We start from the raw sequence: 13,649 nt of genomic DNA, 5'->3' as shown, positions 1-13,649 counted from the left end.
GGGTGCATGGAGCTTGCGTGGTGAAGAGGGGCATTTTTTTTAATGAACACCCCCTTCAATCCGTGGTGCGGTTAATACCTTACCTCACTATACTAGGTCTAGCGTGCGTACGCGTTTATGAAGACACCCGTGTTAGTACCACCCCTTAGCCTGCTAATCCAAGACCAGCTAACACAACCCCCATCCACTACATAGAGAAACTATCCAAAAGTCTGTCCTCGAGGGCAACGACTAGCTACGCTAAATCAATTCTTTAAAAATGTTCACCGTAGAGCCACAGGTGCACCTGCCCACCAAAGCAGCTTCTTTTATTACTGCTGAATGTGTAGAAAGATAACAGCTCGATCGCCTCAAGAGCCAGCAGGGCACGGAACCCTCCGGACCAATGGGGAAGGCCCACACACCCGTGTGATCATTACTGGCCCATAACGATAAAGTGAGAACAGACAGAAATTGTACAAGGAGAACTCCAGCGGGAGTCCGCAGTTTGATAGCGTGTACAAACGTGTGAAACCTGCCCATGTAACTGAGAACAGTTACAAATCTTCAACAGAACACGGGTGGCCCAGAGATACATAAGGGAAGCAATTTATTCTCAGTCCTGAATAGGTTTCACGCGAAATACACAGCGTATCAAATTGCAGATTCTGACCCATTGCTCCCACAATGAAAACATATTTTTCGCCCAGTGTCTTGTTATGAGAAACTTTTCTCGTTAAAACGACAAGATCTTTTTTTTCTTCTTATGGCAACACACCAACCCATAATGAGAAAAGGACCTTGTTATGCCAAGAAAACAGCCTATCGAAAACGATACGCAGAATTAATTCGCTGAAGGCCAACGGCTTGCGCGATATAATACCACATTAAGTATTACTTCAGTTTAGGGTTGAGACGAGGCAAGGGCGTTGTGATAAGTACGCGTACGCTAAAGGATTGTGAAATGTACGGGGCTGTGAAGAAGAAGTAAAAAACAAAAACAAATCTGTCTGTCCCTAAGAGTTACTGGCCTTCACTGAACCAATTCTGTGCGTCGTGCATTGACAGCAATAGCCATCAGGATCGTTACTTCAGCGAGAGAACAGGCCTCTGTAATCGCAGGAGTGGACAGCCTCGGGCTGCACAATACAACGGTTACGTCAATAAACCGCGTATTCTCATCTGCAGCCCTCCCTTCACAACAGCACATTTTCCCGTAATAATGAGACGGTTTCTTTTCTTTTTCGCTTTAACGACAGAAGTTTCCTCGTTATAATGAGCGAAGTTTCTCGCCGCAACAAGATTTCGCTATGGAAGCAATGCCCTGCCGTTCCTTTAAGCTTTGGGTTACATTTTCGTCGTCCGTCTTCAGTAGAAACTCTGAAGGCAAATAACAGTCTTCTGTTCAGACTCCTATAAAATCCGATATAGAAATATAGAACCGAGTGCAATTCTCTCACAATCAAAGTCATACTATAGTCTCAGAGCACAGTACCATGAATAACACTGTTATAAAGTATACAAAGTGAAAGAAAAAAAAAATCAAGAATATATCTAAAAGCTTTAACTGTAAATAAAATAAACCCTGGGCCTATTTACAAGGTCTTTGCTTTTTACATGAAAGTCACAACTTCCCCATTTAGAGCTCAGGAGCGTTCGTCCAGTTTGGGGAAAAAAAGAATAAAGGTCAAAATGAAAATGACAGCTGCTTTTTAAAAAAATAAATAATGACACTTGAAACTGCAGATTACAGGCAAATCCTTTCAGTCTCCTGCACTACAAAGAGGGATCTACGCGTGTGGTAGCCCTGCACCTCATTCTGAAACGGGACGGGGCTGAACGCGAGACCCAACTCTCCTGGGCCTAGGGCACGACCCAATGCCTGTCCTGGGTCTAGGGCACGACCCAATGCCTGTCCTGGGTTTAGGGCACGACCCAATGCCTGTCCTGGGTCTAGGGGGCGACCCAATGCCTGTCCTGGGTCTAGGGCACGACCCAATGCCTGTCCTGGGTCTAGGGGGCGACCCAATGCCTGTCCTGGGTCTAGGGGGCGACCCAATGCCTGTCCTGGGTCTAGGGCATGACCCAATGCCTGTCCTGGGTCTAAGGGCACGACCCAATGCCTGTCCTGGGTCTAAGGGCACGACCCAATGCCTGTCCTGGGCCTAGGGCACGACCCAATGCCTGTCCTGGGCCTAGGGCACGACCCAATGCCTGTCCTGGGTCTAGGGCATGACCCAATGCCTCTCCTGGGTCTAAGGGCATGACCCAATGCCTGTCCTGGGTCTAGGGCACGACCCAATGCCTGTCCTGGGCCTAGGGCAAGACCCAATGCCTGTCCTGGGCCTAGGACGAGACCCAATACCTGTCCTGGGTCTGGTTTAGTGCCATCTTTGCTGCGAACATACCAAGTCCTTCAGAGTAAAAAAAAAAAAAAATCACATAATAATAATTATGCTCCAGCTGTATGTAAGAAAGGATTGCGCAAAAAAGACATATATTCACCAGAAAAGTGCACAACCAACCAGGTGGAGTTTCTGTGGTTCTCAAAAAAAAAACAAATCTAGAAAGGGAAAAGCAACAGGCGTCCCCCGAGTGTGTCACAGTTGCAGCTGTCCCGCTACGGTGGTCTTATTTGGCCTCTTCCTGCGCCTCTTCCTCGATGACCACGATCTGCACGTCGTGCAGCTGCCCCTGCGCATCCAGCTGCACCTCCTCCACCTCCCCGTGCACCACCAAGCTTGTCCCCTCCCCCTCGCCCACCACCTCCATCTCGCCCTGGACCACCACGGTCCCCTCCTCCCCGTCTCCCAGGACCTCCATCTCGCCGTGGACCACCTCCGCCCCCGCCAGCTGCAGCCCCATCACCCCGTCCGCGTGGTCGCCGGGCGCCGGGTCTATCTCGATGACCGTGGTGTGCGTCTGGCCCTCGTCCTCGGCCTCCTCCTCCTCCTCCTCCTCTTCCTCCTCCTCTTTCACCTCCAGCCCCGCCTCCTGCACCAGCACCGCCCCCTCCACCACCTCCCCTTCGTCGGGCTGGGCCGGCGCCTCCCCCTGCCCCCCCGCGCCCGCCTCGTCCTCCCGGGCCAGGTGCACCAGCTCCACCGGGCTCACTATCGCCCCCAGGTGGCCGGAGTCCTGCATGGCGGCCGCGCTCAGCAGCGTCAGGCTGGAGGCCGGGTGGAGGGTGATGGTGTCGCCTTTGCCAGAGGCGCCGGCGTAGCGGGTGAAGAGCTGGGAGCCGGCGGACAGCGTGTGCAGGGTGACGGTGTTGGGCTGGGAGGCCAGGGAGCCCATGGGGAGCCCGGTCACGGTGAAGGGCTGGCCGACGGGCGACAGGGTGATGGGCGACAGCACGGTGAACTGCTGGTGCTGCGGGGCCGACGCGCTCAGGACGCTGGCCGAGGCCGGCCGCTGGAGGCGCGGCCGCTTGGCGGGGGGCTTAGGGGCCCCCGCGGGCGGGAAGGCCACGCTGTGGAGGAGCGCCCGGGAGCGAGCCCGCCAATCGCGCGCCTGCTTCTTCTGCTCCTCCAACTGCTGCTCGAGGCCTGCGAGAAGGGGAGGGGCATACTGAGGTCAGAGGTCACCCAAGCACTGAACTCGTCAGACATGTCATTGTTACGGCTGGGTGTCTGTCACAGAAGTCACGGGTGTCATGGATACCGTGATTTTTTCTTTCGTGATTTCCATAATTTTTTGTCGTTTCCACGGTTTCCTCCGTTTTCACTGCTTTCAGTGATTTTTCGGCAGTTTTGGATAACCATCAACCTTAACATAGCGTACAGTGTTATGTGTACGGGTGTAACAATATTGCCAAATGCAGGGAGAAGCAAAGTGCGACAGTGTATGCAGATTCTGGAATGCACTGGGATCGAGATTCCCGTCCTTGTCAGTCGTTACAGTCGGATGTTTGAGGCCGCCCTCGCCCCCCCCCCACCCCCATCAACAGCGATGATGCCCAGCGCTCCTACCCCAATTACGATAATATTCCAAGTGACAAGAGGCGCTCCATCGAAGTCCAAACCTAGCTATGTTCACGCTACACCAAAACAAACCAGAAAGAAATAAACTGTAACACTGTAACCGTTTTGTTTTAATAATGCTATTTTCGCAGGCTGTGTTTCTAACAACGTTCCATTAAAGCACGCTTCCATTCCATGAAGAAATGCACTAGCATATCAATTTTACTCACAGGCTATTTTTGTTCCTAGCTGTTGGTTACAGAAACCTCAAGCACTTGTTAATGTTGCTACAGTTGCAAATGTTATTTCAAACAAACGTTTCCCACTGCTGCACATGAGATCTATTCGTTTAATTTAGTTTTAGTTTAATTTAGTTTTTTTACTTCCGTGATTTCTTCCGCTTTTTTTTTTTCCACGAATTTCAACAGCTTTGCCGTGACTGCTCCGTGACTTCAGTCAATGTTTTCCATGACAACTGTAATTCCGCGACTAACTTCCATTCCTTGATCATTATAAATCACAGTACTTCTTCATTTCCCTTAGGTGTACACTACAGTACATTACAGTGAATTACACAGTGCATCCACATCGCTTCCGATTGCAGGTAAACTCGCTTCGCAAAAAACACTGTACGCTGCGTAAAACCACAGCGCGTGTGCGTACGTGTGCGTGCGCGTGTGTGTGCGCGTGCGTACGACCTTTGACCCACCTGTCAGCGTGCTGAGGACGTGCTCCTGGCTGGGGTCGGTCTGGCAGCGTCGGCTGTCCAGGACTCGCTTCACGGAGTCGAGCAGCCCGAAGACCTGGCCCAGACTGCTGAGCACCGCGATGTCTGTCTCACACACACACACACGCACACGCACACGCACACACGCACACGCACACACGCACACGCACACGCACACGCACACACACACGCACGCACACACACACACACACACACACACGCGCGCGCACACACACACGCACACACACACAGATTAGCAGATTCATTTTTCTTTCAGTCTATCCCACTGCAATCTCTCAGCCAACCCATCGACCCAATGACTCCGCTCATTCTGCCGAGCACCGCTCCGCCTGTCACTCACAGATCAGCGGATTGGTTTCAATCCGGTCCACCCAGCTACAGCCTTTCAGCCAAGCTGTCAGTCAAATAACCCAAAGGACTGCAACGCAGTACTTATGCTTTTGAGGCTGTGATATTTGCCCCTGAAATACACGCGAAATAAACCTAAAACAAATTTGTTTGCTCTTTTGAACCATGTTCAAATGTTAGTTTTAACAAGAGTTTTAAACATTAATAGCACATTTAAGTATGACTTAAGTTCAAGCTAAGTTCAGAATGTTTTATATGAGTGTCGAAGGAGGACGGCTGTGTGAATTCAGCCTGCCGGGCCTGGACGGCACCGGTTCAAGCCCGTGCAGTACCCACCGGGCTCCAGCAGGGCGGCGCTGCGCTGCTGCACTCCCGTCAGCACCTCCAGCAGCTCGGTGCGGATGTTGGCCACCACCTCTCCCATCAGCCCCACGTCCGCGATGCCCTTCCAGAAGTTCAGCGTCTCCTCTGGGGCAAAATGGCTGTTAGAGAGCGCCGCCTCTGGGCCTGTGCGCCATTCTCGTGTGTGTGCGTGTGTGTGCGTGTGTGTGTGTGTGTGCGTGTGGGGTGGTGCTGGCTCAGGGGAACGAGTAAACTCTCCAGCTGAGCCACAGGCCGGGAGGAAATGGGAGGAGCCGGAGGAAGACCGGCTCCGCCCACAGGGGGGAGGGGCAGACTCACCAGAGATGTCCTCCGTTTCCCGTTTGCTCTCTGCCTCTGTCATGACCGGGACAGCCCTGGGGCTGAACTCCACCGTGGCGACGGGTTCCTCCAGCCTCTCCTCCAATATGATGGCCTGACCTCCGTTCCCCACTGACAGGCGGACAGACAGACAGACAGACAGACAGACCACTTCAAAGTCTTATGGCCCTAGTTTCACATGAAGGAGTAGACTGGAGACATGGACAAGTTCACTTTATGGGGGTATTAGTGGGTGTGGCCTGTCTCACCTTACAGGGGTATTAGGGGGTGTGGCCTGTCTCACCTTGGGGGGTGGCAGGTGTGGCAGGTGTGGCCTCTCACCTTACAGGGGTGTTAGGGGTGCGGCCTGTCTCACCTTGTGGGGTGTTAGGGGTGTGGCCTGTTTCATCTTGTGGGGTGTTAGGGGGCGTGGCCTGTCTCACCTTGGAGGGTGGCGGGTGTGGCCTGTCTCACCTTACAGAGGTGTTAGGGTGCGTGGCCTGGCTCACCTTGGGGGGTGGCGGGTGTGGCTGGCTCACCTTGGGGGGTGGCGGGTGTGGCCTGTCTCACCTTACAGAGGTGTTAGGGTGCGTGGCCTGGCTCACCTTGGGGGGTGGCGGGTGTGGCTGGCTCACCTTGGGGGGTGGCGGGTGTGGCCTGTCTCACTTTGGGGGGTGGCGGGTGTGGCTGGCTCACTTTGGGGGGTGGCGGGTGTGGCTGGCTCACTTTGGGGGGTGGCGGGTGTGGCTGTCTCACCTTGGGGGGTGGCGGGTGTGGCTGGCTCACCTTGGGGGGTGGCGGGTGTGGCTGGCTCACCTTGGGGGGTGGCGGGTGTGGCTGGCTCACCTTGAGGGGTGGCGGGTGTGGCTGGCTCGCTGCCCTGCAGGGGGAGCCGCGTGTTGCTGATCAGCAGGTCAAACTTGGTGCTGCGGCAGGTGTTGGTGCACACCGTGTCATGCTGGTAGAAGTCAATCTGCCTCGAGTCCATCATTTTCCTTCAGCAGAGAGAGAGAGAGAGAGGGGGGGGGGGGGGAGAGAGAGGGGGGAAGAGAGAGAGAGAGACAGAGACAGAGAGAGAGAGAGAGTCACCTTAAATTTCCCCAAAGTCCCTCAGCCATATAAATGAAAGTAAGAAGTTAAAATGCGGGGTTTGTGAGCCAGCCAAGAACTGGGCCCGCGACTCCGAACTCATCCCAAGGGCTCGCCCCAGCTGGCCGGCCTTTCGTTCCGGGTGGAAAGGGACTTCAAAATGTCCTCCGGACTAATTATAAATAAAGTTTCCGTCCAAACATTACGCAAATGTTAAACGCAAATCACAGGGAAATGCAAATCTTTTGTCTTTCTATCCGCTACCGTTATGGGAATGTTCCGAAGAGGGCGTGGCAAGATTACGCAGCCAATAGAACGCTGGCAGAGCAGTTACGGAGAGTTCGCGAGACGGAAGAGTTTTCGGAAGAGTGATCGTCCCTTCTCTCTCTCTCCGTATCGCACGCAGCCCAGAGACGTCGAGGAGGGCACGCAGCGGTCTACTTAATGACACTTTTTGGGCTTTCGAGCAGACGCGTGTGGCCAAGCGTAAAAATGTCTGTGTTTTTGTGTTTTTTTATCTACTAATGTCTGTGTTTTTGACTGTTTTTAAGAGCTGCACTGAGGCAAATTCCTATCAACTGTGTTGACGTGGCAATAAAGTATTGATTTGAATTGAATTGAATTGAAAAACTTTTTGTACGATATTTCGGCAATTTTATTTTCATTTTATATTTATTTTATTATTATTTTATTCCACTCGAGTTTACATTACATTACAGGCATTTAGCAGACACTTATCCAGAGCGACTTGCACAACATTACAGGAGCATTTACATTGCATCCATTTATACGGCTGGAAGTACCTTGCTCAAGGGTACAACGGCAGTGTCCTACCTGGGAACCGAACCTCTGACCTTTAGGTTACAAGACCAGCTCCTTACCCATTATACTACACCGCCGCCATTAAATTATGCACAAATTCAAAATTCGCACAAAAAAACAGTTGGATGGAAACTACAGTGAAAATTTAAATTGCTTCTCAGTAATTCAGGGGAAAGGTAAAATAAGTCTCCGCTGTTTTTCTCCTTTCCTCCCCAATCATTTGAACAGCTGGACTTTGGTAAATGTATGAGGATAGATATTTTATTTGGCAACAGTAAAAAATGATGTGGGTGGTTTTGTTCCAATGGGAGGCAGGGATTTTTATGACTACGTGTAACAAACTGTCGCTCAAACGTAACAAGCCCTGTGCAGTCGCGCCCCTCGGACGAACCCCGCCCCTTTACCTGAGCATGACCCCGCCCAGCCGGATGGCCCTCTTCCAGTCCTTCAGGGTCGCTTTCCCCGCCAGGTGGACAAACTGCTTGGGGCTGATCAGCTGGTCGTCGTACTGCAGGGGGCGACAGAGAGTCAAAACGGGTTATTTTGGCAGCGCACGCGCAACACGGCAGTGAACTTCAAGGTTCGATGCAATAGTTCATACACTCTTTCCAACGGTATAGATTTCACACTGGACCACAGAATTGTCACGTGGAATGCTCTTGGTATAATATACAGAGAAATATCTGCAGATAATCAAAACGTTATTTTTGGTGACATTCGAACCCACAACCTTCTGGCTGAGGCGACAGAGCTACCCACTGCACCACCGCGCCACTGCTATTTTTGTCTATTTATTATTATTGATGTTTTATGTTTCGGTCTGGTCTTCTTGGTTTTTCCTCTTCTTTATGTCATTGCAGAGTGCTGTTAATGCCTCTGTATTTTTTACTGAACAAAAAGACAGCAAAAGCAGTGGGGAAACAAAGACTAGACGTGGCTCACCTTCACACATTTCACATTGATGCCAGGGCAGACAAACTTCTTGAACAGCAGCACTGCTTTGCTCTCGCCACAAGTGATGGGATAGCCAAACTCCACCTCCTCCCCGTCGGCAATCATCTCTGTCAGGACATACACGCACGCACGCACGCACGCACGCACGCACGCACGCACGCACGCACGCACACACGCACGCACGCACGCGCACACGCACACGCACACGCACACGCACGCAGGCATGCACGCACACACACACACGCACGCAGGCATGCACGCACATACGTACAAATACACGCGCACAAATACACAAGCGCACACGCACACAAATACACAAACGCACACACATATACACACACACACACAAGCACACACACGTGCACACGCAATAAACACAAACTATTAGAAACGTTCTCTTGGTCTCGCCTCCTGACACCGTTGCATGCAGATGCCGAAACTTGCAACATAAAAGTATTGCACAAACTTAACGAATCCACCAGCAAATGTGGGAAAAGTTTAAAGACAGAAAAAGGACTGTGGAAAGACAAAGTATGCACATTAGCTCAGATTCCGCATTAGTATACGTATACGTAGTATGGTAAGCACTTTTGTACGTCGCTTTGGATAAAAGTGTTTGCTAAATAAATGTAATATAATGCAATGCAATGTAATGTAATGCAATGTCGTGTAATGCAATGCAATGCAATGCAATGTGGCCCACTCACCCTGGTGTGCATCCACGGCTGTAAGGGCAGCATTGGCCTCTGCACACTCCTCTCCCATCCTGCAGAGGGGAGTACAGCCCACCGTTACCATGCAAACGCGACAGAGGATGTACTGCTGGGTAACCCCGGGAGACTGGTACCACACCAGCAGTACCAGCACCGGGGCTGTAACTGGCCCGTGTCAAAGCGGTTTCACTGTAGCCTTGTATTAGGGAAGTAACACAAACAGCTAAAGGTCACCACTGGTGCCAAACACTCAGTACTGTGGGTCATGACGGGGTGGTCACCTGAAAATTTTGGGGGAAAAAATTGCTCATAAATTGAGCAATGCTCTGTGTACAGTGAGCTGAAAGATAGCACTTCAGGGACAGCGGTGTATTCCACATCTTTCTCTCAATAACAGCATTGACCGTACTCGAAATTGTGTTGTAATGGTCCAAATACAAACGCAGTCAATAGTGCATTTACAGCATGTGGGAATAGAGAGTCTAGAAGAAAAAACACCCAATAACAAGGATATGGAGTATCACTGGCCCTTGTCCTATGCTGCTGGACACTGTGTGTCTTACGCTGGCCCCCCTGCACGCTATCGTTGGGGCGCTTACCCCTGTGTGATTGGCTGGAGCTGCAGGATGACCTGCGTCTTCGAGACGTCGTCGGGGTCACCGTCCTCCCCGGTGGCGTTGACCACCACCACGTCCCCCATGGACATCGTGACCTCCGTGTCCGCCATCGGCTTCTAGTAGGGCATTCTGGGAGGAACCACGGATATATTGCAGTTACAGGCAGCCCAGATGGGGGATTTATAGCCTCGCAAATAACCCCATTAATTTGGGGATTCTGAAGGGGAAATATTAATATTTCAGTGCCTATATTATTGGATGATGTAGACATGACAGTAAAGACTGGTTATTAATTCCAACATTATTTATTTATGAGCAGGTCAGAGGGGGATAACCATCATGCTGCATCAGACCTACTCCTGATGAAGAAGCAAGAACTGCTTGCCTGCAAGAAAGTTCTGGAAACGTGTGACACTACTCCTACTTTCAAAACAAATGTTCCGCGAAAGGTTCAAGCCAAAGATTTATTAAGTTGTTTGAAGCAAATTTTATCGCAGTAGGCTGATGACCCATTTGATAAGAATGTCCAAATCAGTCTTATCCTGGTTTGCCTTTTTTTCCCAACTGGGCTGGTACCAGGGCCAGGGTCAGGACACAGTCCAACCCTGCTCGAATGTTGCGAACACAGTGTGATCTCAGTGTGATCTCTCCTAAGCAATTTGTTTCAGGCACCTAAGATGGTCTTTAGAATGGCCCAAGCAGAAGGTGTAGACGGGCCAAGGATAGAGTTTGTGCACCACTGTTAGAGAGTCTATATTAAAATGACAAAGATTATAAGACAGTGTTCTAAAACTCCATTGATTTCAATTACCAGTCCTGATCGCTACATCAGCATTAGAATGTCCAATTATGAACATTCTAATATGAATGTCCAGTTATGAACATTCATATTTGGAATCTTAAAGGGTTAAGTAAACCATTCGATTTGTTCATGGACTGACGGTGTGTAATCATACATCTGGAAACAGGGGGCAAATTAAGTCACTCGACAAATGACTGTAATTTAACACTGTGTGCACAGCACAGCAAGGAGCGAGATCACCGTGCGTATAGTAATTGTCTAAAATCACTTAAATTAGCATCGCTGAAGCTCTCAACAATAGCTACAGAATGCTTTTTGTTCAACAAGTATTCAACAGATTAACTTAAGCAGGTGCATTTGCATAGTCAGAATTTAGGCCGAGTGAATAAGGAGTTCTTAAGAACAAATAAGCTATAAATGTTCCAGTGTCCTATGCCAAGACTAAAGATTGAAGTGCTTCCATTTTCAATCACTTTGTTTCAATAGTAAACATGCTAAATGCCAGCTAGCACCATTTTCCATGCAAGCCATTTATCAACGCTTTTCACAAGCCATATACTAACAGCTAAATAGTTCTACCTCAAGTTATTTCTGTAGAATTGACAATCCATACTGTACCCATCTGCCAACTAATTGTGAATCCAATAACGTTTCCCCAACTTTTCAGTATAAATAATGAACAGATAGCTATTTGGATATATCTGAATCCATAAACATAAATCGAAATTGTAGACCATAGGCGACTGCCATACAGTGTATGGGTTCACAGAATAGCAAACCAATCACCGAGTTAATACGATTTTGGAGGTCTGAAGGTTCAATGCAAAGACGGTCTCTGACTTGTCGTTAGTCCACCGGACATTAGATAACGGAATATTCTGGAGAGGCAAACTAGCAGCTGCTTTAACTCCTTGTGAAAAAGCGTAGCCGCGGAAATGGTTCTGATCTTTGAGGTCACAAGCTAATACTAATTATGACATGTTTACTTTGTCTTAGTTCCTGCTGCGAATAAGTGAGAATGTGTTTTTGTCTTGACTTCGTTGAAATTCTGCAGACGTGTGCTCACAGAATGCCCCCTCTAACCAAGAATTGATTCAGACTCCCAGGTCTTTTTGGGAAACTGATAACCCCAAAATCTAGTTTATTGATGTGTCAATGCATGGAAAATAAAACTATTAAAACTTATTTATGACCTGTTCTACAGCATGGTTTTGTTGTGTAGCAGGCGCCAGTCAGGCACTACAGTCGGGATTGTGGTGACAGCTTATCAGGCAACGTAATGCTCCGTTGCGTGACAAGGATATTAGCCTCTCGGGTTAAATTTACCGCCGGGCAGGCCTGTTGCCGTGCGCAGTCCCATTTATTTTATTTATTTTCTGTTCGCCGGAGTTTGCGAACATCAATACACACCATCCAATCGTTTAGGTATGATTTTAAATGTAACATTATGCAGTAATTTTTTTGGCCTGCCGGCGTCTCTAAAGTTGAACGAAGGGAGACGAGATCACGACCACGAAAGCTGAACAATTCCACGTGAATTGTAGCCTCCTGGGGTGGGAGGCAGGTAACCCATCCAAGTCACCAGTTGGCAGGATACAAACCCATGTTGCAAGTTACGTTTCAGCCAACTTCTTGTCTAAAGCCACTGACTAGCTTAATGCTAATTGTGAAGAGTAACGTAACCAAAGTATGACGCCGAGTGAAATACTGGACGGGGAGATCAAATTCAAACTGCAGGAAAGGGCGCCTTTTTGCAACAGGCTAACTCAATGGGTCAACCCGCAGGTTACTAGCAAACTGCATCAACAGGGCAACAACAAACAATACTCATACGTACTGCTTTGTAATAATGGAAGCAAGTCTGCTGGCGAAATTTTATTTGGAAAATGTCATACATGGCTGGAATTACTTTCTAACATTAGCTAGCTAGCTAGCTAACGTTATGCAAGTTGGTTAATGTCGGGCTTCTTTTCTTATTTACCCGGATATTGGACGTTGATGTTAAGCCCAGCTGAGCTCGAGCTTTCATTTCGGAGCCGTATCTTGTCAGCTAGGGAGCTAGCTATCTTAGCTGCAACCGTATAATAAACCATAACCAAGTACAAATACATCCAGATAAAGCAGTATGGTGTGTTTCCACTTGTACGGCTACTGCTCCTACAACTGAGCGTAACATCAACAAAAGTTTATAACGTACGACGCACTGCTCGTCTCAGCCGCCGACGTGCCTCCGTCTTCCCCTTTTCCCTTCCTCGCTCCCCCTCAAAATGACGTCTCCCTGTGCGGCAGCACGTACACTCACAACAGCGCGCGGCGTTGCCCCGCACAAAACGGGTGCGTACGCTACTCCGGGGTGTTTACCCCTTACAACACCCCCTGGCACTCACGAGGAAGGCCATTGCCCAGTTTTCGTCCCTACGAACAGCAACAAATCGTTACGTTAGTTAAATTCAAGGATTGGTGTTTTTTCCTTACCGTTTTACAGCGTCGCACACATTCTTGGATTCCACAGAGGTTTCGCACATGCGCAGTACAACCTCACCAAACTTCCTGCTGAAGGTTGGGCTGTTTCTGGCGCTGGATTGAACACAGTCAGACTTTTCGTGCCTCGGAATTAATTCGTGTTAATTTGCGATCTGTACCAAAAAAAACATTGCGAACACCTAAATAAGTACTAACCAGGGTAATTTAATTGAGATTTAATGAATTAATTCTCAAGATAATATGACAATTCACTCCAGTGTGGCCCGAAGCAGGCATAGCTAGTATGGCCTAGCACGGCTCAAGGTTTTATCTAAAGGTGAAAAGGTAGCTACCATTGAAAATAATTGTTTGTTTAATGAATGCAAACATTTTGCCAACACACTTTGCAGTAACTAGGACCTGTATTAATTTGCAAAGTGAATAATTCATTTCCCTGTAATTTTTCTTAAC

The 13,649-nt window shown here is 49.2% G+C and overlaps 1 protein-coding gene across 4 annotated transcripts; it reads right to left on the bottom strand.

Moving 5' to 3' along the window:
* Window positions 1-281: 281 nt before the first annotated feature.
* gmeb1 (glucocorticoid modulatory element binding protein 1) lies at window positions 282-13,256 on the bottom strand. 4 transcript variants are annotated; one of them, XM_035427775.1, is made up of 10 exons: window positions 13,191-13,256; window positions 9,896-10,042; window positions 9,291-9,349; window positions 8,572-8,690; window positions 8,034-8,137; window positions 6,565-6,713; window positions 5,719-5,850; window positions 5,374-5,505; window positions 4,651-4,773; window positions 282-3,527 (listed from the first exon to the last, which is right to left on the bottom strand). In XM_035427775.1, the coding sequence occupies exons 2-10, from the start codon at window positions 10,021-10,023 to the stop codon at window positions 2,611-2,613; spliced, it is 1,863 nt and encodes a 620-aa protein (XP_035283666.1). In that variant the 5' UTR covers window positions 10,024-10,042; window positions 13,191-13,256; the 3' UTR covers window positions 282-2,610. The 4 variants fall into 4 exon arrangements, with proteins under 4 accessions (XP_035283666.1, XP_035283668.1, XP_035283667.1 ...); XM_035427777.1 differs by lacking the exon at window positions 13,191-13,256 and adding an exon at window positions 12,913-13,121; XM_035427776.1 differs by lacking the exon at window positions 13,191-13,256 and adding an exon at window positions 12,920-13,121.
* Between the last annotated feature and the right edge of the window lie 393 nt (window positions 13,257-13,649).

Source organism: Anguilla anguilla, chromosome 8 (genome assembly GCF_013347855.1).
Source record: "Anguilla anguilla isolate fAngAng1 chromosome 8, fAngAng1.pri, whole genome shotgun sequence".
Taxonomy (NCBI): Eukaryota; Metazoa; Chordata; class Actinopteri; order Anguilliformes; family Anguillidae; genus Anguilla; species Anguilla anguilla.
This window is presented reverse-complemented; position numbering and strand designations above follow the sequence as displayed.